This window comes from Vigna umbellata, chromosome 11 (assembly GCF_029865625.1).
Source record: "Vigna umbellata cultivar VRB3 chromosome 11, Vumbellata_1.0, whole genome shotgun sequence".
Classification (NCBI taxonomy): Eukaryota; Viridiplantae; Streptophyta; class Magnoliopsida; order Fabales; family Fabaceae; genus Vigna; species Vigna umbellata.
The window spans coordinates 11,407,935-11,435,163 of NC_142175.1; the positions used below are offsets into that span (position 1 = coordinate 11,407,935).

The 27,229-nt window shown below is 35.6% G+C and overlaps 1 protein-coding gene across 1 annotated transcript; it reads left to right on the forward strand.

Annotated features, from left to right (window-relative positions):
* Positions 1-22,058: 22,058 nt before the first annotated feature.
* Positions 22,059-27,027, forward strand: LOC148190980 (protein ACTIVITY OF BC1 COMPLEX KINASE 3, chloroplastic-like). The gene is made up of 8 exons (XM_088102326.1): positions 22,059-22,670; positions 22,781-23,008; positions 23,462-23,797; positions 24,241-24,796; positions 24,964-25,150; positions 25,256-25,622; positions 26,463-26,614; positions 26,765-27,027. Exons 1-7 carry the CDS (start codon positions 22,308-22,310, stop codon positions 26,583-26,585), a joined length of 2,160 nt encoding a protein of 719 aa, XP_087958452.1. The 5' UTR covers positions 22,059-22,307; the 3' UTR covers positions 26,586-26,614; positions 26,765-27,027.
* The last annotated feature ends 202 nt before the right edge of the window (positions 27,028-27,229 follow it).

Sequence of the window (27,229 nt, forward strand, 5' to 3'; positions counted from 1 at the left end):
CAAACTGGCGCTCAGCGCAAAACTGGCACTCAGCGCTACTTTTTCTGCACTCTGGTTGACTGGTTGACTTTTCTACACTCTGGTTGTCTGATTGACTTTTCTACATTATGGTTGACTTTTCTGCATTCCAACCATTTGGTACTTTAACTCTTCTTTCAAATCATTCGAATAGCCTACAAAATCAAGGGAACTTAGCACAAAACCATTAAATTCACCTTCAACTCTCTTATTCACAAAACTAAAGCAAAAACATGAGTTAAAGCAAGTTTCTAGGTCAAAAAGGGTTGATTTATTATAAAAAAAAAATAACGGTATTTCAACCGGTATTAGTTAGTTATACTATAATATGATATTTGTAAACATTTTGTTGTCTGTATATATGTCTGTAGGAACAAAGTTATTTAGATTTTTAACTACAAAATGTTATATGTCTGTAGGAACAAATTGAAGTGAGTTGGACTTAAAACACTACTAATGAATAAGAGGTTTCCCCTAATAATGTTGTCTATTGAGTGTTAGGCTTAAAGCATTCTGGGACAGTGCGATGCATGGGTTTGGAAGACACTCCTACTAACTCATTCAGAAATACATGACTTTGACTTTCAGATTTAAGCATTGCTTCATCTAGTACTACCACATCATTAACATCTTCTAATCAGTAGCAATAAAAGTACACCAATTTAAATTCTCTGGTTCAAACCATCTTGGGTGCACTAAAAGCATACATGATAATTAAGGAAGGAAAGATTCTTGATGAATTGGTCACCTTATTTAATCCCCAACCATAAGTAAGTTACTAAACAAGTAGAAGTATTATGCTTGATATACTATAATTACCACAAGCATATGTGGTTGAGTTCAAGAAATTCTTAATTTTCTGGTTATGATAATATGCATGTGTTTTGTGGTTTTCATGTTGTAGAAATTCATACACTTATTTCATTGTTTATTTCATTATATATGTTTTTTTATCATTTCAACAAGCTGGTGATGCAAATGAGCTCGCGTCTCCTTTGGGTACAAGATAATCATCTGATATAGTAACATTTAGGGAGTTTATGATGTATTTAGGATGAAACTTTATCTAGTCTACTAAGAATTTTAAGTAATTATGGATTAAGTTGTAATTATATTTCATTTTAAATTACTTTTATGTCACTATAGTGATTTTAACAATGAAATTATATGCATTTGTGATGTCTTTTGTTACATTAATATATTTTAATCTTGTTACAAATAAATATGGTTGAAATAAAAATATAAACACCTCAAATGATGAGTAAATTAAATAACACAAGCAAAACAAAGTAGTAAACCCTCAAACTAAATAATACAAATGAGGGAAGTTAAAAACTCTACAGTATAATTGTCAAAATTGAATAGGATATATTAATTCCAAAACAAAAAAGTGCAAAAAAACACAGGTAATTTTTGCAATAAAATAGTTCAAAATAAAGGAGGTTAAAACCCCTTACAAAATAATAGTCAATAATAGAGGAAATTTTTACCTCCGCAAATTGAATATGATACCAAGGTTCGCGAAAAACCCCTCTTGATAGGTTATGACGACTCTAACTGTGGAGGTTTGAAAAACCCTCGCAAATTAATTTGCAAAAGATAAAAATCCCGTAAATAAAAGAAAACATTCACTAAATAACAAGCTTTTTTTTGTGAGAGTTTATAAAAGGTTTTAGAAAGATAATTATTTTTATAAAATGACACATGACACTACCACTACCATGTTGTAATGTCATTACCATGTGACACCATGTTAATTTATAACAATTTAAAAAAAAATAAAAAACTATAGACTTATGTGTGACCACTAGTAGAAAAATCACATTTTATGAGTGGTAAAAATGACCTATTATGACTGGTGGCCTGACATCATAGTTCTGGGTATCATAATAGATCTGTGCATTTTATGACGTAACAAAAAATTACATCATTATAGGTTCAGCGTATTATGACGTACTTTCTGTCACCTATCATAATAGGTGCAGTGTATTATGACAGATTTTCACTTATCAATCATAATATAGCGAATATATTATGATGTAGCTAGATTTACCTATTATAATATGTAGTGCTTTATGATGTAGATCTTTTCACCTATCATAATATGTCGAATATATTAGGACAAGTAATTGTTCACTTATCATAATATATGTTTTTCAAAAATAACCTTTTATTACATACATTGTTTACCTGTCATAAAAACTTGTTTTGTTAAAAAAAAGTCATTATTACATTTGACATATCCAATCAATTTTCTATATTATCATTTCATCAATCAATTTATAATCAATATAACATGAAATGAACATATTCAATTAAACTAACATGATGAAATTAATTTCAAACATTAAATTGTCTAATAAAATTTAATACATAATTTGTACATCAAACCATATATTAAATCCAAATATCACATTAACATACACTACATTGTAGTCAAGTTTCTACCATTTACTAACACTTAAAATAAAAGAAGTTCACTTGGTTCTAATATGTCTTCAATATCTGGAGCTTCCATTGAAGATAAATCATTAAAGATCTACAAATAAAATAATGGGTTAAATATGTTTTTAGTCCCTAAATTATTGGTTGTTTCTGGTTTTCGTCCCTCTTTCAAAGTAAGGTACAATTTGGTCCTCATTCTTTTCGAAAAGTTCGTTTTAGTTCTCGAAAACTAAACATTATTTAAAAATTTGGTCCTCATTTAGCAACAAATGAGGACTAAAACCAAAATTCCAAGGACTAAAACGAACGTTTCGAAAAGAATGAGGACCAAATTGTACCTTACTTTGAAAGAGGGACGAAAATCAGAAACGGCCAATAATTTAGGGACTAAAAACATATTTAACCCTAAAATAATTAAGCTAGAAGAACAATTTTGTAATGAATAGTTAAAAAAGTATTTAGTTAGTTTTTTAATACCTTATTCCATGAATCAATAATGTTTGTACAAATAATGGTGTGCATGTGCTTTATTACGTAATACCCACACTCATAACTGCCCAATTGACGTCGACACTGCAAATTAAATAGAAATAATCAAGACTCATTAAAAGTACGATTATAAATCTTGAAGATCCTTAATATATAAACTTATTGTGAATTCAAAGTCTAGGAAAAATAACTAAATTATATCAATAAAATAACTAAATTATCATAATAACTCGTAATAGAGTCCTTTTTTTCCACTAGTGGATACATATTTAATGTTGTTAGTACAATATTAACAAAAATAACTAAATTATTTCATATTTTTAAAAATTGAAATCTAATTGAGACAAAAAAGTTGAGATAATAATTTTTAATTTTCATAAAAAACAAAAAATAAATACATAATTAAACCTTAAAATTTTTTATAAATAAAATAATAAAGTATAATCCTTTAAACCACTACTATTTTTGTTGTTTTATAAGTCCTTAAATATCTTATTTCACGTACTCATACAATTTATTTTAAAATCATTATAATCATTAAATATAATAAATATAAATATTTATAAATAAATTACAATTCTCATATAGTTTTCATACTACATTTCGTAGATAAGAGCATAACACAACATATGTTATTCACATTCAAAAATTGTGATTTTCTAATAATAAATTTTTCATATTTAAAATACTTCACCTTATAATCATATTAAAAGCAACATTGATAATATATACATATCAACACTAACAATGATGATACATATCACCTGCAACATTTATGACAGGTACTTAATTCCATTAATCATAATAGTAAATTCACAGTAACAAATAGAATAAATAACACGAGATTTTTATACGTTACAACACAGTCTTATTTTCTTAAAAAGGTAGAATAGCATTTCTTAAAATCAAATATTTTATATCAATAAAATTCCTTTCTTAAGTCAAAATAAAATATGATTAATTTACTAAAAAGGAATAATTATAATATATAATAATTAAATTTACTTCATATTCTTCAAATTTGTCTCATCCTTTTTTAATCCAATTTTTTATACCCAATTTATATAATAATCTTACTCAAAATATCACATGATTTCATACCTAATAAACTCATATCCTAATAAATAATTTAATGTATCAAAATCAAAATGTATTAACTCCATTAAAAAAATTTCTACACCATAAAATTAACAAAAAAAAATATCTAAACATATCTATAAGTCTTATTATTAACTAATAATCAACCTCAACAATAAAATATTTTTATATATAAAAATTCCATTTCATACATTAACTTTGTTTAAATTTCACATCAATATTTGAATAAAAACATACATGATATCAAAATATTTTTCCTTCTTTAAAAAATAATAATATTTTCTTTTCTTTAATTTTAATCATAATTATAACCCAAAATAATAATAATAATAAAAAAAAAAATAACAACAATAATAATGGTAATTGTAACATCCCAAAAATATAGCAATAAACAATATGATAGAATAATTACATTAATAATAATCCAGATTAGTCTTACACTAGAGTCGAACGTACGCTCATGGCCGAACGGCCTTACAGAAAGAGTTACAAATTTAAGTCGTACATTGCTACCCAAACTATCCGACCGGTTTACAAAATAACAATACCGATCGTTCATACTTAAACTAAAGGGAAGGTGATCGGACGTCCACCTTACTATAACTAGACTATTGACCGAACGTCCTACTCTTCGGTCTTGACTTCAATTTCTTCAAAATTTTCTTCTTTCAGCACCTTTTCCAACAACTCGACTCCTTCTGCTCACATCCACATGGATGATCATTGCAATGACAAGGACGGACGTACAAAACCAGACACGACAGGAAACGCAGGGTAAGCTTATGTAATTTAATTCATGCATAAACATACATTTCAAATAATTCAACACCAGATAAATTTCAGCGTACGTAACACACAAGCCTATCACTAGACTGACTGTCCGGACTGTATGAAATCTGCGTAGCTACAGGCGTTCGTGCACCCGGGTGATGTAGTAACTGGAATACTCTCATCAGCTGCCACCCGAGGTTAGTCCGTTCCGTCCAAAGTACCCCTAAGGACTAGGACCTCCTGCCGTTCCCACACATGACCTACCCTTCTCTACGTGAAGACGAGTACTCACGGAACATCAGGATGAACGGCCAGCATTATCATGCCCACAGTCATACTTTACCAATTCCAATATTCATCCATGAGTCATTCCTCCCTCGAACGCTCGTTCAAATCCACATCATTTCATTCATATCACATTCTCTTCCTATTTCATTCATAATCATTCTCAATTTCATCTTTCATTATCACTTTTCTCAAATTCATCTTTCATTGCCAATAAGTTAAATTTTATCTTTGTTCAAAGATTCTTATGGATACTCAATACCGAACGTTCAATACCGAACGTTCAATCCTTACTCAGAACGAGGACGAACACTTGGAACGAGACATAGAAGTCTCCCGTTCCAGAATAGAATAATACAGAGGTGACCACTATTGGTTTGAGAAAGAAACCGAATATAGTCATATATAACGGAAACGACTTAGAACGATCGTTAATTACAAAGTGAGTCAATTTAGATGATTTGACCCTTGAGCGTTCTAACTGGACACAGAAAGAACTAGGTCAAATACTAAGGCTCTAGGCCGGAATCAAATGGACATATGCACTTCAAGACTTTCGGAGAAGAATAATTAGAAGGATTCACCTGAAGAAACCGAACACTTATGAATATTTAGCTTATTTGAACTTACATCAAGAAATCCGAATGTCGGTCAATGACCGAGCACGGTATAGAAGAAAATTCTATTGAAGTTAGACGAACACTATTTTCCATCAAGATAGATTATACAAGAAACGAGTACGTGCGCTTGGTGTAAGACCGAGCACTACTCAGTACGAGCGCTTGGTGTAAGACCGAGCACTACTCAGTACGAGCGCTTGGTGTAAGACCGAGCACTAATGAACTTATAATAAAAGACTTGATAAATATAGTCAGATACTATTGAAGTAGTGTTTACGAACAACGAAAATATACCATTACATATATATATATATATATATATATATATATATATATATATATATAAATTTAAGTTATCACAGGATACTCAGATACAATTGTGCTTGGCCGAACGCTCAAGTATAGTATTACCACACGAGGACGCTCGTCCTCAACTAGGATTCTCTCCAAATGAAAGAATCCCATTTCAACTATGTTTACCAGAAGAACCGAACGGTCAATGACCATTCAGTAACGAACATACACTTTCATATTAGAAATTTCATATTCAAAATTCATTTATATTTGTCTCATTTCTTAACATATAGTTTCATATCTTTATACATTCATATCATAATCAACTTTCATACTTCATAAAATCCATATCATATAAGGTTCATATCTTTCATGCATTAAAACATAACTCAACCATATTTCATTTCCATTCATTAAACAAACGAATGTTCATGCAATCCAATCATATCAATCATCATGCATCAAAGTCATTCAGTTAACTAACGAATGATCATATAGTACAGTAGCATACATATTAAATTAAATAAGCTTCCCTTACCTCTGAGCGTGACCGAACGTTCCCAGACGCAGAAATAAAATTTCACCACTACAGGTTCTTCTACCGTCAACGCTCGACAATTCCAACTACACCAAGTGACAACCCGACACTATCAGAACCACTCATTTTAAGAATGGTGATTAACACACGAACCCAGAACTGGATTTGCATGTTTAGGAAAACGAACGACAGAGCGAAGAGAAGGACTTACCAGCCCAGCTTCACAAACCGAATGGTTTATCTGGAAGCTCTTGACGTCGGAAGTGCTTCTATGGTGCCGGAATAGTGATCGGAGAAGAGAAAGTGAGTGTTTTCTCTAAGAGAAGATGAAGAGGATCTAGAGAGAAGGAGGAGAGAATGGGGTTCTTCAGAAATTTCGAAAAGAGAGTGCATGCAGAGAGTGAGGTCGGTTTTTCTGAAAATCCAAGTTTTACTTCACACTTCAAAACGGACGTCCCCTCATCTGTCGACACCTGCTTTGCACTGATTGATTTCCGGGTCTCCTTCGCTTGACACCTGGCGTTCGTCATCTGAGTGTCGAGCCTCTCTCTTGACACGTGAATTCCACTAACGACACGTGCTTGGATTTTACTGGTTCTGACATTCCCCCTAACTACAAAAATTTTCATCCTCAAAAATTAAGACATACTAGAGAATAAACGAGGGTACAAGTCCTTGATTGCATCTTCCACTTCCCATGTAATGTCGTCAGTCTTCTCGTCCTAGATTACTCTCACCAATCTCATGGCTTTCCTCTTGTAATACTTGGTGTGACTGTCTTCAATACGAACTGGTTGCATCTCTAACGTTCGGTCTCCATGAATACAAACATCTTTTAGCTCTAGCACATGAGACGAGTCTCCAATATACTTCCGGAGTTGAGATACGTGGAAGAGTAGATGAAGATCAGCTAATTGAGGAGGCAATGATATCTCGTACGCGACCGGCCCAAATGCGTCTCAAAATTTGGTAAGGTCCAATGAATTTAGGCGACAGCTCCTTAGGATGAACGACTCTGCCCACACGTGCGTCCTTAGCAAATCTTCAATGTTGACCGGTTTCAACTATAATGAACGGTTATGTTTGAGTAAGGGCTAAATGGTTATGGGAAGGGAGTAAATTACTAAAGAACTCTGAAGTAAGGAACCAGTTGATAACACTTAAATAAAGAGATAATGGCTTTGGAAGGTTGACCGATCGGTAACATAGATACCGAACGAGAAATGTTACTATTAGGAAGAGTCACAAGTCTTCCAAGGGAAAAAGATTTAATGGAAAAGTTTATTACTGTTGGAGGAAGATAGTATAGATAATTGTTGAGGGGTTTGAGGAAGAGTATCTAATATCCTAGGTTTAGGCAGAGACTGAATTTCTTGGTCACTGGAGAAAACGAGACTTCATCTCTGACTCCATATCGATTCAAAGCGCGCGTACGTCCTAGAGGTAGAATTACGGCTCGCCTGACTACAATCCCTTCTATCCTTACGTTCAACAATCTAGTTTCAGAATTTGAAATTGTTCGGTTCAAATTGTATGTACGTCTAGACCTTCATGTTCTTGAATTATCCTATCCGTCTGACCGTTCGTCTCTAACTCAAAATCTTTTCGTTGCTCACTTCCTATCGGTTCTACCGAACGGTTCACTCTTTACTCTCAACTGAGGCCCCTAATAACGTTCGTATCCTCACTTATAATACTAAGTTCCGGAAACTCTCAACTAAACCCGACTCTCAGTTTATCATTGCTTACACACACCCTAGTATTTGTACCTTGCTCATCCAGTAATTCACACTTCGAACAATTCTACACCCAACTCTTCTTATCCTTAACATTCCTAGCAATGCTCTCAAATGTTCCACTCTGATTCATCCTTCTTGTATGCCAGCAAAACGAGCGTACTACATAACGAAACGTTCAACATCTATCTCACAGGTTAGATATCCAAACTAACTCAATTGCTGGTGTTTACACCACCAGATCAAACGACTTCCTTATCACAACAATTAAAACGACGCACAGCAAGGCAGTTCATACAGTAAGCAAGTGTTGGTGATGAGTGTACCTGAGCTTGCTGCTTCAGCGCCCGTTATGGCATAAACTTGACCGACCGCCTGTGCTCGGCCACCACCCCTTGGTTTATTTCTTCCAGCATTTGGTGGCCTCATCACCGCTCGTTCTCCCATATTACACTAGCTCTCCAGATGTCTGTTCCTCCTACAACGAGTGTAAAACCTTCCTCCCAACAATTTAGGACATGATGATCGGTAGTGTGGTCCTCCACATTGAAAACACGTCACTGTCCCTTGTTGTCCAGACCGACTGGCAGCAACCAAAGGTTGTGATTGAGACCCACTAGAAGTAGATGGTGGCATAGGACGAGCGTAAGGATTTATGCTTAAATTCATATTGCTTTTGGACGAGATCGGTCCCTTAGCCGTCTGTTGTTGCTTCTTCTGCTGTTCCACTTCTTCAATGTTCTTCTCCAATACTTTGGCTCTCTCCACCATTGTTGGAAAAGACTTAATACAAAGGCTTGAAATCAGTACTTTGAGATCGCTCCTCAATCCATTCTCAAACTTCCGACACTGCCACTCTTCACTGGTAGTCATGGTGTTGAATCGTACTAAATGCTTGAATTTATTGGTGTACTCAGAGACGGACTGATGGAAACTTATCCATGCTTAAATGACCTGGCCTTGCAGACAGAGCTTCAAAAAAAAATTGAGAACAGTATTGGTGCAGTGGATGAAAAACAGCAGTGTGGATGCAGCGGAAATTGGGTGAGATTGATTGATGATTGGTGTATTTGAGTGGAATGAGTATGTGTGGGAACCTCACAGCTCAGAAGGCCTTCCTACAATGGAAGGAAGCTAGAGGAAAGGGAAGAGAAAGTAGAGAGAATAAATGACTCAAGAGCAATAGGGCTGGCAGTGAATTTCAGCAGCAATTTACTAAGCTCAAAAGTCCCCAATACAAAGAAAAGGCCCTCTTATTTATAGGTGAAGAGGAGCCTAAATTCTGTTTTTAATTCCCTCCTAAATTCAAATTATTCAGATTTATTTTGATCAAGCAAAGTCCATGCCTCATTCCAACTCATCCAGCAAGGTGTATGCTTCTTTTCAAATCAGCCAAAATTCACGTGGAAAATGCTGGTGCATGCCGTAAGCACCTCCTTTGCTTTTTTGGCTCCTTTGCTTGGTTCTATTGATTTAACTTCTTGGATGGCTCAATCATAGTCTCCAATATTTATTAATTCCTACAAAACAAAATATAAGTGCTTTAGTTAAGAGAAGAAGGATTTTTATAAGTAACCTTCCATAGAAGTAAAATGTTAGATGATCCTTCTTCTTCTTGAATCTTCCTAGCCATTGCTCTAGTAAGAGGTCCAATGTCATTTCTTGATGGTTTTCCATCAGACCCTCCCTCTTGCAAAAGATCTGTCCTCAGATCTGCTTCATCCTGTTGATCATCTCCTATGAAAGGAATTAAATCGCAGATGTTAAAAGTAGTACTGACACCATAACTTTCAGGAAGGTCTAATATGTATGCATTATCATTTATCTTTTTGACCACCTTGAATGGACCATCTCCTCTTGGACTAAGTTTGGATTTCCTTTGAGAGGGAAATCTTTCCTTTCTCAAATGAAGCCAAACTAGGTCTCCTTTTTCAAAAACTATTTTCTTTCTCCCTTTGTTGTTGTATTCTGCATATTTTTGAGTTTGTTTTTCAATTTGGATTTTAACTTTCTCATGTAACTTCTTGATAAACTCCGCTTTAGAAGCACCTTCTTTATGAAGAAAAGAAGATGATTCTGGAAGAGGTAGTAAATCAAGAGGTGTGATAGGGTTAAAACCATAAACAACCTCAAAAGGAGAAAGATTAGTAGTCTTGTGGACTACTCTATTATAAGCAAATTCAATATGAGGTAGATGTTCATCCCAAGATTTGTTATTTCCTCTTAATATTACCCTTAATAATGTAGATAAAGATCTATTTACTACTTCAGTTTGCCCATCAGTTTGTGGGTGACATGTAGTAGAAAATAGAAGTTTAGTTCCAAGCTTTTCCCATAAAGTTTTCCAAAAATGGCTTAGAAACTTCACATCTTTATCAGACACTATAGTTTTGGGTAAACCATGCAATCTCACTATTTCTTTAAAGAAGAGTCTAGAGATATAGCTAGCATCATCTACTTTGTGGCAGGGTATAAAATGAGCCATTTTACTAAAACGATCTACTACCACAAATATAGAATCATACCCCCTTTGAGTTCTTGGCAATCCTAAGACAAAGTCCATGCTTATGTCCTCCCAAGGGGTATTAGCTATAGGAAGAGGTGTATAGAGTCCATGAGGCATAATTTTGGACTTAGCTTGTAAACAAGCTATACATTTAGAACAATGCCTTTGAACATCTATTCTCATGTGTGGCCAATAAAATTTACTTTTCAAAATGTTTAGAGTTTTATCAACTCCATGATGGCCCATGAGTCCTCCTCCATGACTCTCTTTGATAAGAAGTTTTCTAATGGATCCTTGGGGTATACAAAGTTTTCCTTTATTAAAAAGATACCCCTCAGAAAGATAGAATCCATCAAAAGGCTTCTTAAGACATGATGAATAAGTGGATGCAAATGTTTCATCATTTTCATATAATTCTTTTATGTCATCAAATCCTAATATTTGGGATCCTAGGGTTACTAATAATGCATGTCTTCTAGATAAAGCATCCGCAACAACATTAGTACTCCCCTTTTTGTGTTTGATGACATAGGGAAATTGCTCAAGATATTCCACCCACTTTGCATGTCTTTTGTTTAGCTTTGCTTGCCCTTTAATGTACTTGAGAGATTCATGGTCAGTGTGTATGATGAATTCTCTAGTTACCAAGTAATGCTCCCAAGTTTTTAAAGCTCTAATGAGGGCATACAACTCTTTGTCATAGGTAGGATAGTTTATGGTAGGCCCCCTAAGTTTTTCACTAAAGTAAGCTACGGGATGTCCTCCTTGTATTAAAACAGCTCCTATTCCTACCCCAGATGCATCACATTCTAGTTCAAAGGCTTTGGAAAAATCAGGCAAAAGTAGAATAGGTGCATGTGTTAACTTGTGTTTCAAAGTCTCAAAAGACAACTCTTGCTTATCACCCCAAATAAAAGGCATATCTTTCTTGACTAGCTCATTTAAAGGAGCAGCTATGGTGGAGAAATCTTTCACAAATCTCCTATAAAAACTTGCTAACCCATGAAAACTTCTCACCTCTCCTACATTTTTAGGGGTTGGCCATTCTTGTATAGCCTTGATCTTCTCTGGATCAACATGTACACCTTCTTTTCCCACTTTGAATCCAAGGAAAATCACACTTTCTTGACAAAAAGTACATTTGTCAAAGTTGGCAAAGAGATGATGTTCTCTAAGAAGAAGCAAGACTTTTCTGACATGGTTAAGATGTTCTTGAAGGCCTTGACTATAGATTAAGATATCATCAAAGTAGACCACTACAAATCTGCCTATGCATTCCCTAAGCACATGATTCATTAATCTCATGAATCTACTTGGAGCATTGGTCAAGCCAAAGGGCATGACTAACCATTCATACAAACCAAACTTGGTCTTGAAAGCAGTTTTCCATTCATCTCCTTCATGAATTCTTATTTGATGGTATCCACTTTTAAGATCAATTTTGGTGAAGAGATTTGATCCATGTAATTCATCCAACATGTCATCTAGCCTAGGAATGGGATGCCTATACTTGACAGTTATGTTGTTGATGGCCCTACAATCTGTACACATTCTCCAAGACCCATCCTTTTTAGGGACCAACAACACAGGCACAGCACAGGGACTTAAACTCTTTTGGATCCACCCTTTGTTCAACAAGTCATTAACTTGTTTCTCTATTTCTTTTGTCTCCATAGGGTTGGTTCTATAGGCTGGCCTATTGGGTAGGCTTGCCCCAGGCACCAAATCTATTTGATGTTCTATTCCTCTCAAAGGTGGTAATCCACTTGGTACCTCTTTGGGAAATATATCATCAAATTCCTTTAAAAGTTTTTGCAACCCCTTTGGTAGAGAACCAAGTTCATGAGTGATTGAAACAAATGCCTCTTTGCAATAAAGAAGGAAATGAGGTTGTCCAAGAAAAAGATTTTTGGAAATATTCAAGGTTTGAGGTTGGACAACTTCATGGGCTGAGGCATGGGTTACCAAATTCTTTCTTTCTTTCTTATTTTCTTTTTTCTTTTCTCCATCCAACTTCTTCTTAAGAATTATTTGGTCCTCTCTTACTTGTGAAGGTGTAAGAGGACACAAAATAATTTTCTTTCCCTTGTGTTGAATGGTGATTTTGTTGGTGACTCCATCATGTAAAGCTTGTTTATCATATTGCCAAGGTCTTCCAAGTAATATGTGCCCAGCTTCCATTGGTACTATATCACAAACAATTTGATCTTCATATTTGCCAATGGAAATAGGTACACTTACTTGTTCTTTAACTACTATTCCATCATCCTCTTTGATCCATTGAAGTTTGTAAGGTTTAAGATGAGGAGTAGTGGTTAAGCCAAGCTTCTCTACCATTCTAGAACTACAACAGTTGCAACAAGAGCCACTATCCACTATCATTGAACATGTCTTTTCTAAAACTTTGCATCTTGTGTGGAATAGGTTCTCTCTTTGTGACTGTTCTAATTCTACATGTTTACTTTCCAGGAGTCTCCTTACCATAAGTAAGTCACCATCACAAGGTAAAGCTTCTTCTTCTTCAGAAGTGGATGTCTCAGACTCACTATATGAAGAACCCTCACTTTCACTCTCATGCTCAAGGATGTAAGTTGACTTTCTATTGTGGCACTCAGATGCATAGTGCCCTTTTTCCCCACATCTAAAGCACTTAGTCTCCTTACTCTTATGATCTCTTGACGGTTCTTTGACTTTTTCTTTTCCTCTCTCTCTCTGTCTTCATATCTTGGCTTGGTTTGACTACCCTCCCTCTTATACTCTTTCTTATGGTAAGAACTATGAGGGTAATCTTTCTTGGTGGAGCTTTTCCTCTTTAGTTGTTGCTCAACCCTCACACAAAGTTGGACTAACTCATTGAGATCATTGTAGGGTATAAGTTCAACCCTATCTCTTATGTCATAGTTAAGTCCACTTTGAAACCTAGCTATTGTTATCCTAGGTTCTTCTCTTATCCCAGCTCTCAACATGAGTAACTCCATTTTTTGTCTATATTCCTCAACACTCATGTTCCTTTGTTGGAGTTTATGGAGTTTATCCATTATCTCCCTATCATAGTAGGCTGGTACATGCTTCCTCCTCAAGGCATCTCTCATTTCATTCCAATACCTAATGGGAGGTAAGTGTCTTAGCCTATGGTCCTTGACTAAGGTTGTCCACCAAATTAAGGCATAACCTTGAAAGCTTAGAGAAGCCATGGTGACTCTCCTTTCATCATCTATTTGGTGGCACTCAAACAATTGCTCAACTTTCATTTCCCACTCTAGGTATTCTTCTACATCATCTTTTCCATGGAAGGAAGGAAGATCAATCTTAGGCTCTCTTGGGTAATGCTCTCTAACTCTATGTTGTCTTCTAGGAGGCATTTGGTAGTGGTCATCATTGTGATGACTACTATTTTGCTCAATTTCACTTGGAGAAGATGATGATTCTTCTCTTCTCCTATGGGAAGACCTCTCTTTCTTTTTATCTTGATTAATCAAAAGTTGACTAATCATATCTTTGAGCTCACTAATCTCTTTATCCCTTTGTTCAAATCTTTGCTCAAATTCTTCCCTTAAAGACATTTCACTATTGGGTTTCAAACTTCCTTGCACACTTGATTGACTCATTCTTGTCAAAGGAAAGTTTTTTCAAAAGCTTTTCAAAATGTTTGACAAGTAATGAATGAAAAAGATTTTCACAAACTTTCTTTGTTTTTGGTGAAAAATTTCTAAGAGATTCTAGAAGTAAAAGATGTTTCTAAGTAGCTCCCAGGAAGAAGAGGTGAGTCACAAATGGACAAGCTTAGAAACCAAGTTCTTCCTTAGCCAGAGTTTCCTTAGAATGTTCTTTTACTTTAGTTTCTAAGTAGAAATTCTTCAAATTCTTTTTAAATGTTATGAACCTACAAACCAAAGAAAGGTTTACTATATGTTATGCTATCCTAAATACCACGGAGACCTAAAAACAAAAGGATTACTCAAGACATTTAAGGAAAGCAATAAAGATGCAAGAATGTAAATGCTAGACGGCCCTAAGTGAAAGTGCAAGTGACACTTGGAGCCCCTTGACACACTTCCACACTAAAGAAAACGAAATTGGACTATTACAATGTTCAATTGTGAACTTGGAATTGCTTCAAGAGCATTTTCCCAAGTCACTTAACTCAAAACAGCAAAATTAAACTGAAATACACTTTTCAAACAGCAAATTCCGTGATATAGACTTGAAATGAGGCCAGGAATTTAATGAAAACTTTGTCTTCTTGCTGCTGCACAAAGCTAATTGAATTGGAGATGCAAGTTGCTGCTGTAACAGAGTTTACAGCTTGCTGGACAGTGTTGTTTAGCTGCTGTTGAGTCTTCCTTCTTGCTCCACTTTCAATGCTCAAACCACTTCCTAGGAGGCTACCAAAGTAGGAGAAGGATTCTGGTACTGGATGCCCCAAACAGCTTGCACATACACTCCAAAACTCAGCAAAATCACACCAATCAGTTTAAAAATCTGCACCAAACTATGCTGCTGTTTGCACCAAACTATGCTGCTGTTTTGAAACTTAGGATGCCAAAAAATACACACAACAATTTGGAACAGCACACCAATGAAAGGTACACAAAAGGAACTTATCAAAGGCACTAGAATGGATGAAGAAAGCAAGAAAAAAACACAAGCACAGTTCAGAAATTCTTCCAATACAAACTGTTTGATAATTTTCAAAAGTGTTTGATAAAATGCCTCACTGAGTTTAAGCTTTGTTTTTCAAGACTTGTAATATGGATTGGTTGGTTCTAACAGCTTTTTAACACTTGATTCTTCTTCTTTTGATCATGTATTTTCTTTTTTTTAAACATTGAACCAGCTTTTTCACAATCCAACAATGTAATTTAAACCAGAATTACCAAAACAGTTGCTGGAAAAAAATCAAAATCTGCACAAAAAATGAACTAAAAATGGTGGTTTTGGAACTCAAAATGAGTAGCAGTGTTTCAGCAACTTGGATGAATGTTTAAACAACTTTTATTCATGATATTAAACATGTTTAAACTCTTAAACAGCTGAATTAATGCTTACTACTCAAATTCACTGGTCCACTTCCAATTTTAACTCAAAATTGATGGTTTCAAATGCAAATTTGCATATAAGTCATGTTTTGACCAAATGAACAGTACTAGCAACTTTGAACCATCAATTGAAACTTGCTCAAGCTATAAAACAGCAAGGAAACAACAGATTTTCGAAAATCCCTACTGCTGTACCACTTATGCAGTAAATGGCACCAAAATAACCAACCACTTTTAATTTTTCATGGATTCAAAACTGGACAGCAAAGGAAATGACTCTAAGAAGTGTAAAAACACAGATCTAAGCTAGATTTAATGTGCTTAGCAAGACCAAACTCAGATTAGACAATTCAAGGAAACTTAGCACGGTGAAAAGCTTGGATTAAGACTGCAACAGTGGAATGCTATTAATTGTGAGCAACCAAGCTATGCAAATTGCATTTCATTGCTTGTAATGATCTGCTACACTTTTAGCATCATTCAATATCATCAACCAAATTTGTATGAAGCACTAGAATTAAAAAAAATCAACTGGAAAACAGATTCATGATTTAAAAACAGAATTGAAATTCTGCAGCAGAGTTCAACACAGATTTGAAATCAAAATGGATTTCTAGTGCTTTAGCTTGTATCACCAAGGCTAGAACAAATTCTCATTGCCTTTATTGGTTGATATATAGTTTATCTAGCACTTGAACTCAAGCAAAACGAATTAAACCAGCAGAAAAGAATACCAAAGCAGTGACAGAATTTAAAACTGCAATATTCACTTGCACATGACCAAGACAACACTGAAATTGAAAATTAAAGCTGGAAATGACTCAAACAAATAAAATTCACCGTTTAAAATGCAAGATGGACATAAGACACTGTAAGAACACAGAATTAAAGGCTGGAACAGAATTACAGAAGCAGAATTAAAACTGAAACAGAAAACAGAAAATAGAAACAGAAAACAGAAACAGAAAACAGAAACAGAGATGGAATTCAGCAGAATTAAATTGCAGAATGAGAAGAAATGCTTAGCTCCTTGGTGCGTGGAGAACCTAAGCTCTGGATACCACTTGATGGAAACTTATCCATGCTTAAATGACCTGGCCTTGCAGACAGAGCTTCAAAAAAAAACCGAGAACAGTATTGGTGCAGTGGATGAAAAACAGCAGTGTGGATGCAGCGGAAATTGAGTGAGATTGATTGATGATTGGTGTATTTGAGTGGAATGAGTATGTGTGGGAACCTCACAGCTCAGAAGGCCTTCCTACAATGGAAGGAAGCTAGAGGAAAGGGAAGAGAAAGTAGAGAGAATAAATGACTCAAGAGCAACAGGGCTGGCAGTGAATTTCAGCAGCAATTTACTAAGCTCAAAAGTCCCCAATACAAAGAAAAGGCCCTCTTATTTATAGGTGAAGAGGAGCCTAAATTCTGTTTTTAATTCCCTCCTAAATTCAAATTATTCAGATTTATTTTGATCAAGCAAAGTCCATGCCTCATTCCAGCTCATCCAGCAAGGTGTATGCTTCTTTTCAAATCAGCCAAAATTCACGTGGAAAGTGCTGGTGCATGTCGTAAGCACCTCCTTTGCTTTTTTGGCTCCTTTGCTTGGTTCTATTGATTTAACTTCTTGGATGGCTCAATCATAGTCTCCAATATTTATTAATTCCTACAAAACAAAATATAAGTGCTTTAGTTAAGAGAAGAAGGATTTTTATAAGTAACCTTCCATAGAAGTAAAATGTTAGATGATCCTTCTTCTTCTTGAATCTTCCTAGCCATTGCTCTAGTAAGAGGTCCAATGTGATTTCTTGATGGTTTTCCATCACGGACATCCCACCTTGCACTAATTGAAGAAACTCTACTTCCTTGGCGAAACGAACGCTATCTGGGAAGTATTCTTCATAAAACTTGCTTCTGAATACTTCCCATGAAATGGGTCTTTGAGCGTCCGTCAATATCATCTTCATGCTCGTCCACCAATGATTGGCTTCTCCAGTCAAAAGATACTCTGTGAATGCGAGTCTATTATCATCAGGGCACCTCTTGGCATTGTAGATCCGTTCCATATCTCGTAGCCACTGATCGGCCTCATCAGGAAGGCACTTCCCATTGAATTTAGCTAGGTGATGTTGAAGGAAACTCTCCAAGCTCCACTCGGCCTGATGATTTGCAGAGGAAGTGGACGCTCCGATTGTGCTCCTCGTGGTCGCGATGATCTCCATTAGCTGTCATTGGGTCGCTTCTGAGTTAGCACGTGCGGCTTCCAGACTATGCAAAGCGGCCGTGTTCTGCTGCACCAAGGCAGCGTTCTGCTACTGTAGAGCCACTATTACTGATTCCAACAACCTGGTGTTGTCGGATGTATCACGTTCGGTAGGTTGAGGAGGAGGTCTTGGTGCCATTAGTTCTCTGAGAAGCAGAGAAAACGATCATTAGTTAAACTTAAGGAGTTTGAATCACTCATCAAACGAACGTTGAGCACACAACACAAGCATAGTATGCTCATAACCTATAGTGTTCCTTTAAGGAACAAAACTGCTCTGATACCACTAATGTAATATCCCAAAGATATAGCAATAAACCATATGATAGAATAATTACATTAATAATAATCCAGATTAGTCTTACACTAGAGTCGAACGTACGCTCATGGCCGAACGGCCTTACAGAAAGAGTTACAAATTTAAGCCGTACATTGCTACCCAAACTATCCGATTGGTTTACAAAATAACAATACCGATCGTTCATACTTAAACTAAAAGGAAGGTGATCGGACGTCCACCTTACTATAACTAGACTATTGACCGAACGTCCTACTCTTCGGTCTTGACTTCAATTTCTTCCAAATTTTCTTCTTCCAGCGCCTTTTCCAGCAGCTCGACTCCTTCTGCTCACATCCACACGGATGATCATTGCAATGACAAGGACGGACGTACAAAACCAGACACGACAGGAAACGCAGGGTAAGCTTATGTAATTTAATTCATGCATAAACATACATTTCAAATAATTCAACACCAGATAAATTTCAGCGTACGTAACACACAAGCCTATCACTAGACTGACTGTCCGGACTGTATGAAATCTGCATAGCTACAGGCGTTCGTGCACCCGGGTGATGTAGTAACTGGAATACTCTCATCAGCTGCCACCCGAGGTTAGTCCGTTCCGTCCAAAGTAACCCTAAGGACTAGGACCTCCTGCCGTTCCCACACATGACCTACCCTCCTCTACGTGAAGACGAGTACTCACGGAACATCAGGATGAACGGCCAGCATTAGCATGCCCACAGTCATACTTTACCAATTCCAATATTCATCCATGAGTCATTCCTCCCTGGAACGCTCCTTCAAATCCACATCATTTCATTCATATCACATTCTCTTCCTATTTCATTCATAATCATTCTCAATTTCATCTTTCATTATCACTTTTCTCAAATTCATCTTTCATTGCCAATAAGTTAAATTTCATCTTTGTTCAAAGATTCTTATGGATACTCGATACCGAACGTTCAATCCTTACTCAGAACGAGGACGAACACTTGGAATGAGACAGAGAAGTCTCTCGTTCCAGAATAGAATAATACAGAGGTGACCACTATTGGTTTGAGAAAGAAACCGAATATAGTCATATATAACGGAAACGACTTAGAACGATCGTTAATTACAAAGTGAGTCAATTTAGATGAACTCACCCTTGAGAGTTCTAACCGGACACAGAAAGAACTAGGCCAAATACTAAGGCTCTAGGCCGGAATCAAATGGACGTATGCACTTCAAGACTTTCGGAGAAGAATAATTAGAAGGATTCACCTGAAGAAACCGAACGCTTATGAATATTTAGCTTATTTGAATTTACATCAAGAAATCCGAATGTCGGTCAATGACCGAGCACGGTATAGAAGAAAATTCTATTGAAGTTAGACGAACACTATTTTCCATCAAGATAGATTATACAAGAAACGAGTACGTGCGCTTGGTGTAAGACCGAGCACTACTCAGTACGAGCGCTTGGTGTAAGACCGAGCACTACTCAGTACGAGCGCTTGGTGTAAGACCGAGCACTAATGAACTTATAATAAAAGACTTGATAAATATAGTCAGATACTATTGAAGTAGTGTTTACGAACAACGAAAATATACCATTACATATATATATATATATATATATATATATATATATATATATATATATATATATATATATATATATATATATATATATATATATATATATATATAAATTTAAGTTATCACAGGATACTCAGATACAATTGTGCTTGGCCGAACGCTCAAGTATAGTATTACCACACGAGGACGCTCGTCCTCAACTAGGATTCTCTCCAAATGAAAGAATCCCATTTCAACTATGTTTACCAGAAGAACCGAACGGTCAATGACCATTCAGTAACGAACATACACTTTCATATTAGAAATTTCATATTCAAAATTCATTTATATTTGTCTCATTTCTTAACATATAGTTTCATATCTTTATACATTCATATCATAATCAACTTTCATACTTCATAAAATCCATATCATATAAGGTTCATATCTTTCATGCATTAAAACATAACTCAACCATATTTCATTTCCATTCATTAAACAAACGAATGTTCATGCAATCCAATCATATCAATCATCATGCATCAAAGTCATTCAGTTAACTAACGAATGATCATATAGTACAGTAGCATACATATTAAATTAAATAAGCTTCCCTTACCTCTGAGCGTGACCGAACGTTCCCAGACGCAGAAATAAAATTTCACCACTACAGGTTCTTCTACCGTCAACGCTCGACAATTCCAACTACACCAAGTGACAACCCGACACTATCAGAACCACTCATTTTAAGAATGGTGATTAACACACGAACCCAGAACTGGATTTGCATGTTTAGGAAAACGAACGACAGAGCGAAGAGAAGGACTTACCAGCCCAGCTTCACAAACCGAATGGTTTATCTGGAAGCTCTTGACGCCGGAAGTGCTTCTATGGTGCCGGAATAGTGATCGGAGAAGAGAAAGTGAGTGTTTTCTCTGAGAGAAGATGAAGAGGATCTAGAGAGAAGGAGGAGAGAATGGGGTTCTTCAGAAATTTAGAAAAGAGAGTGCATGCAGAGAGTGAGGTAGGTTTTTCTGAAAATCCAAGTTTTGCTTCACACTTCAAAACGGACGTCCCTTCATCTGTCGACACCTGCTTTCCACTAACTGATTTCCGGGTCTCCTTCACTTGACACCTGGCGTTCGTCATCTGAGTGTCGAGCCTTCCTCTTGACACGTGAATTCCACTAACGACACGTGCTTGTATTTTACTGATTCTGACAGTAATAAATCTCCTCTTATATTTTCAAAATAACAATAATTAGCTATATAATACCAGAGCAACAATATCACATATTTTCAAAATACTTGTCTTTTTCAAGAATTCTAAAATAATAAGCTCTGTATAAGACATTCATGAAAATAAATTACTGTTTTATTCTTATTATTTCTCTTAAATATAATTGGTGGAAATTTATGTCAATTCAATTTTCTTTTAATTGATATATGTAGAGTAAAACTATCCCAACATGTGAAACATTATTTCTCCTTTAAAAAACATCTATACTTTCTAAATTAAATAATTAATTTAAAAAAAAATTTACCATTTCATTTTTCTAATTTAAAACAACTCATACATGGATTTGCATTGGTGGATAGAAGTTTGAATGTAGAGTTTTTATACTTGGTCCACACAATCCATGGTTTAAACCAGTTTCACATCTGGGTTTTGTAAACTACATGAAATTTACTTTACCAGGCTCATTTTAGTCCAAATTTTATTCATCCTTGTTTTATGGGTCATAAATATGTGAAACAATACCACTACATTAAAGATTTCATATAAAATTATAGTATTTTTTTTTATGTTATGCTAATATATGTTGAATCAATTATTAATGTCATTCTAAGCTTATATATATATATATATATATATATATTGATTTTTTATTATATATATATATATATTGATTTTTTATTATATATATATATATATATATATATATATATATATATATATATATATATATATATATATATATGTTGAATCAATTAGTTTGATTTTTATTATAGGTTGGATATAATATATTCTATTTTTAAAAATTATATAATTAGTAAAAAAAAAAGTTGCTTTAAATTTTTCTAAAAAAACTTATGATTTGTTGTTTCTCAAATTTGAGGTACCGCACCCACCATCTTCAACATTATAGTGTTGTTCTTCCATGTGAACAGTGAACAAGTTCATTCATTGAGTTGCAATATCCATTCCCATGATCCAAACCCAAATTACCTAACCCCCATTATACTTTGTGCCAAATTCACTACCTCTTCGCTAACTTCTTCAATTGGTCTTTTCCATTATTCACAAAGTTTTCAGATTTGACGCTTTACAGCATCACAGTGGAGCAAGGAAGCAAGTGCTCATGGCTACAATTGCAACAATGCTATCTTCTTCCCTCCCGGGTCAACCCTTTTGTTCTTTTTCAAATCATGCCCCTTCATTCTCTTTCAAAAGCATCACTGTCACAAGACCAAGACCTAGAACCAGAACTAGAACAAGCTTCACATGGCTGAATCCTCAACCTCGTGGTGTTTTGGTTGAGGAAACGCCGCCAAGTTCACCTTCTTCTCCTTCTTCACGAGATGGATCCATCAAGGTGCTTGCGCTTCCTGAGAACCGTTCTGATGACATTCAAGCTGAGGCCAGAGCGTTGGCTCGTGCTGCCAATGCTTCTGTCTACTCGCCTCAGCTTGTGGCCTCCAAATATGGTTCTCAACCCATCAAGGTTTTTCACTTTTTCCTTTTCTGCTTCTCTCGAATTTTGAGTCTTTTTGGGATTATCTTTTGTGGGTGTGGTTGGGTTTTGTGAATTGATTTTACCCTTTTTCTTGGTAGGTGGTGGGAAGGGCCCTTCAGGTTCTGACTGCGGTGGGCTTGTTTGGGTTGAAGCTGTTGGTTGACCAGAAAAGTGGAGTGCTTGATCAGAATAAAAGGATTCGTGCAATTGAGCTTAGGGACACTTTCACTCGGCTGGGACCAACTTTTGTCAAATTGGGTCAGGGGTTGTCTACCAGGCCTGATATATGTCCCCCTGAGTATCTGGAGGAGCTCTCTGAACTTCAAGTATTGAATTTTATGTACTCTTTCACCTCTTTATTTGATTGGGGGTGGTTTAGCCTGTTAGGGTTTTCTAGTGAAGCATGTTCTAGGAATTGATTAACTCTGGCCTTTTGTGAGAATAATGATTGGTGTTGTGATTATGTCCATATGCAACATAGGAGGATCTTCACTATTTCATTTGACTTTATGGTCTCTTCAAATTTCTTCATTAACCCAACTGACTGACATTGTGTGATTCATGTAACTGATCTCATTTACTGATATAAGACTTTTATTGTATATGGTCTTTATATTAACAATGGACAATATTGATGATATTCAATGAAAATTTTTCTCTAATGTGATGGTCTATGTCTATTAGTAGTGAGTTGTGGTCTATGTATATTTGTTTGTGTTATGATATTTATGAATGAACTGGTTACTTAGGTTGTCTTCATTATTTCTGTGCTTTATCAGGATGGATTGCCAACGTTTCCTGATGAGCAGGCCTTTGAATGCATAGAGAGGGAACTAGGACTATCTATTGACTCTATTTTCTCTTCTATATCTCCGAGGGCTGTAGCAGCAGCCAGTTTGGGTCAAGTTTATAAAGGCCAGCTGAAGTATTCTGGGAAACTTGTTGCTGTTAAGGTGCAACGGCCTGACATTGAAGAAGCTATAGGATTGGACTTCTACCTAATTAGAGGTCTAGGGTTTCTTATAAATAAATATGTGAACTTTATCACCAGTGATGTTGTTGCTCTTGTTGATGAATTTGCGCGTAGAGTTTTTCAAGAGCTCAACTATGTTCAGGTTATTCCTTCTGCCAGTATCAAACTTTGTATTTTAGTTGAATTCAGGCATGCATGATTCATCTATTGCCAATTTCCAAATCTATTTAATTTCTCTATGAACATGGTTTTAAGTTGTGGTCACAGTAATGGTTGCTGTTTTGGGGTAATCCTTATTGATTTGGTAATTGCAGTCATGGTGACTCCAAAACCTTGATACCATGGCCAAAATCGTGGCTGTGGACCTTTCTAAAACCTTGTTTATGAAAATAAAAATAAAATTAAACATTGAGCCTTTGCTGATTTGCCAAAATTAGGCAAAAGGCAGGCATATAACCATAGTATCTTTTTCCAATTGTAATTGAAAACTTCCCTAGGATGATATGTGTGTGTGTGTGTGTGTCATGTATAAGTTATGTAAGATATTTGTTGGGATTGAATGTTAATTTTGACAGGTTCCTGCAGGAGGGACAAAATGCAAGGAGATTCAAAAAATTGTATGCTGACAAGGAAAATATCTTTGTTCCTGATGTTTTCTGGGACTATACAAGTGTTAAAGTTCTAACAATGGAGTGGGTTGATGGAGTAAAACTAAGTGAGCAAGAAGCAATTGAGAGACAAGGATTAAAAGTCTTGGATCTGGTAAACGCAGGCATACAGTGCAGTCTCAGACAGTTACTTGAGTATGGATATTTTCATGCAGATCCTCACCCTGGGAATCTTTTGGCAACACCTGAGGGAAAACTTGCCTTTCTTGATTTCGGCATGATGAGTGAGACTCCAGAAGAAGCAAGATATGCCATAATTGGTCATGTTGTTCACTTGGTTAACCGAGACTATGAGGCCATGGCTCGTGACTACTATGATCTTGATTTTTTATCAAGGGATGTTGATGTATCTCCAATAGTGCCAGCACTTAGGAACTTTTTTGATGATGCACTTAATTATACTGTGAGTGAGCTCAACTTCAAGACACTAGTAGATGGTCTGGGAAACGTTTTATATCAGTATCCATTTAATGGTAAGATAGGCTATGCTTATCAGTGACTTATCATTTCCATAATTTCTTTTCCAATATTAGGGGAGTGACTTATAAACATTTACTTCTTATTCCTAAATCCTAACTTTCTTTCAGATTCTGTTTTGCTGATTTTTGTTTTTTCTGTTCGTTTCCTCTTCTGTTGACAGTTCCTGCATACTACGCATTAATATTACGTTCTCTCACAGTTTTAGAAGGTTTAGCATTGTATGCTGATCCCAATTTTAAGGTACTGGCTGCATCATACCCATATTTTGCAAAAAGGCTTCTAACAGATCCAAATCCATATCTAAGAGATGCTCTTATAGAGTTGCTTTTCAAGGATGGGAAGTTCAGGTTTGAAATATGCTACTATCTTAAATCCATTGTGATTTGAACTTGGTGCTGTAGAATAATGTATGTTTAGTGCAATTGAATATTCATTAATCGGGTCTGGTGCAGATGGAATAGACTTGAAAACCTGCTAACTCAGGGGAGAAAGGATAGAGATTTTTCTGCTAAGGAGGCTTTACAACCTGTCCTGAAGGTGTTATTGAGTGCAGATGGTGAAGATTTGAGGAATCTTGTTATAAAAGAGGCTGCTCGAGTATCAGAAGCTTTTACCCTCGGCACAATGTCTGAAACGTACCGATATATTCCTCACTTTGTTAGGACCCTTGTCTTCAATGGCAATGCAAACGGACCATTTATGATGTCGGAAACTGAATTGCAAAACATGATAGAGCTTAGAGATCAAGTTCTTAGAATATGGGGACTTCTTCAATCCTCTCATGATTTTGATCCAGCTATTTTTCTGCCCATACTACAGGTAAGATTATCATTTATAATTGCAGCATCATTCAAATCGGAATAACTATTCCCTTGTGTTAGGACATGGAGGGTTTATGAAAGGAGAAAGAAAGTAGAGAAATAAGGAAGAATACTTAACTGCTGAACAGTTAAGGGGGGCGGGAAAAAGTCTATATAAGGGACTTCTTTTGTAGTTTCATGGAGGGAGTTACTACATTCATTTGTGTTGACCGGTTTTGAACTTGGTGAAGGAGGTTAAGCTCCTGGTCTATAGATTGTATTCTTGATTCTTTTGTTGTGAATACAATACAACTCTTACTCAATTCTTGACTTGTGATTACTGGTGTGTGTTAGAGAGTGAGTGAGTTGGGATTCTTACCCAGATTCCTAACACCTTGTCTGCATCTTTTGCATATTTTATGTTGCTTACAACTTAGGTGTGTAACTTCAAAATTACTTTATTATCGAACGTGTTAGGCATATAAACTAATTTGGATGAATGCTACAAAACTCCAAAATTGGTGATTATTATTTATGATATTCCTTTAACAGAGCATTTTGTGAGTATCATTGCATACTAAATCAGAAGGGAGTTTGTGGAACATTTCAATTTTGGAGCGTCTAGATGTTAAAAGACGTGATCGTGCAACTAAAATATAGCATTGAAAATTACATTAAGAGCTAAGATGATCTTTAAAAAAGTGAACTGTAATAGTTCATTATATAGTACCGAGTTAACTTTTGAAATTTACATTAACATATTACTTTCTTGTAAAGTATTTAGTAGATTGGATCGAACTTTTTCAGCCTTATACAACTATATAAAAACTTTCTATTCAAAATCGTAACGTATGAGCAGGTCCTTGAGCAACAACCTGAGGCACGCAGACTTGGGGGGCGTGTTGTTAGTGGAATCACTCAACGTCTTGCAGCACGCTTTCTTCAGCAAATACTCAGAGTTCCATCAACAGCTTCAGAATAGATTTTGCAGCACTGTAAATGCTAGATAAGGCATCCATATTACCCTTATCTCAACTGGTTTCGTTCCGTGTGCTGTGACAGTATAGTCCATTCTTATTGATTTAGTGGACCATATGTCACACCATGATCTTCTCTCCTTGCTTCTACCAATATTTTTGGTTTCTTTCTTTTTTTCTGCAGGTTATTGTGGACATGGAAGATAGGAGTTGCATTCCTTACACAAGAAAATAGGAGTGAGATATTGATTCTTGCCAAAAATTTTTGGTTCTCCAATTTTGTTCAAAAAATATTGTATATATGATGCTCCCATCATTAATTATATTGGGTCATCATGATTACAAACAAGAGATCACAATATTATTATGATAGTAATTGGTGTACCATTACTATCACATGCACATTTTGCAGTTTATTTTTACTATGGCACACTCATTTCTCTTGCATCTATTACACCTGGAATCGTTTTAGTGACTTGCTTTTCAGTTTTTGTCATTGTGTCTGCTATGAGCCAGTGACTTGTGGAGGAATTGATGCAATGAGAGAATAGTGTAATGATAACAGTTGATTGAGAATCAACTATTAAGAATAACAAACAATGATTGTTATATAAGTGCATGCACATAATCATAATTAAAAAGTGAATTT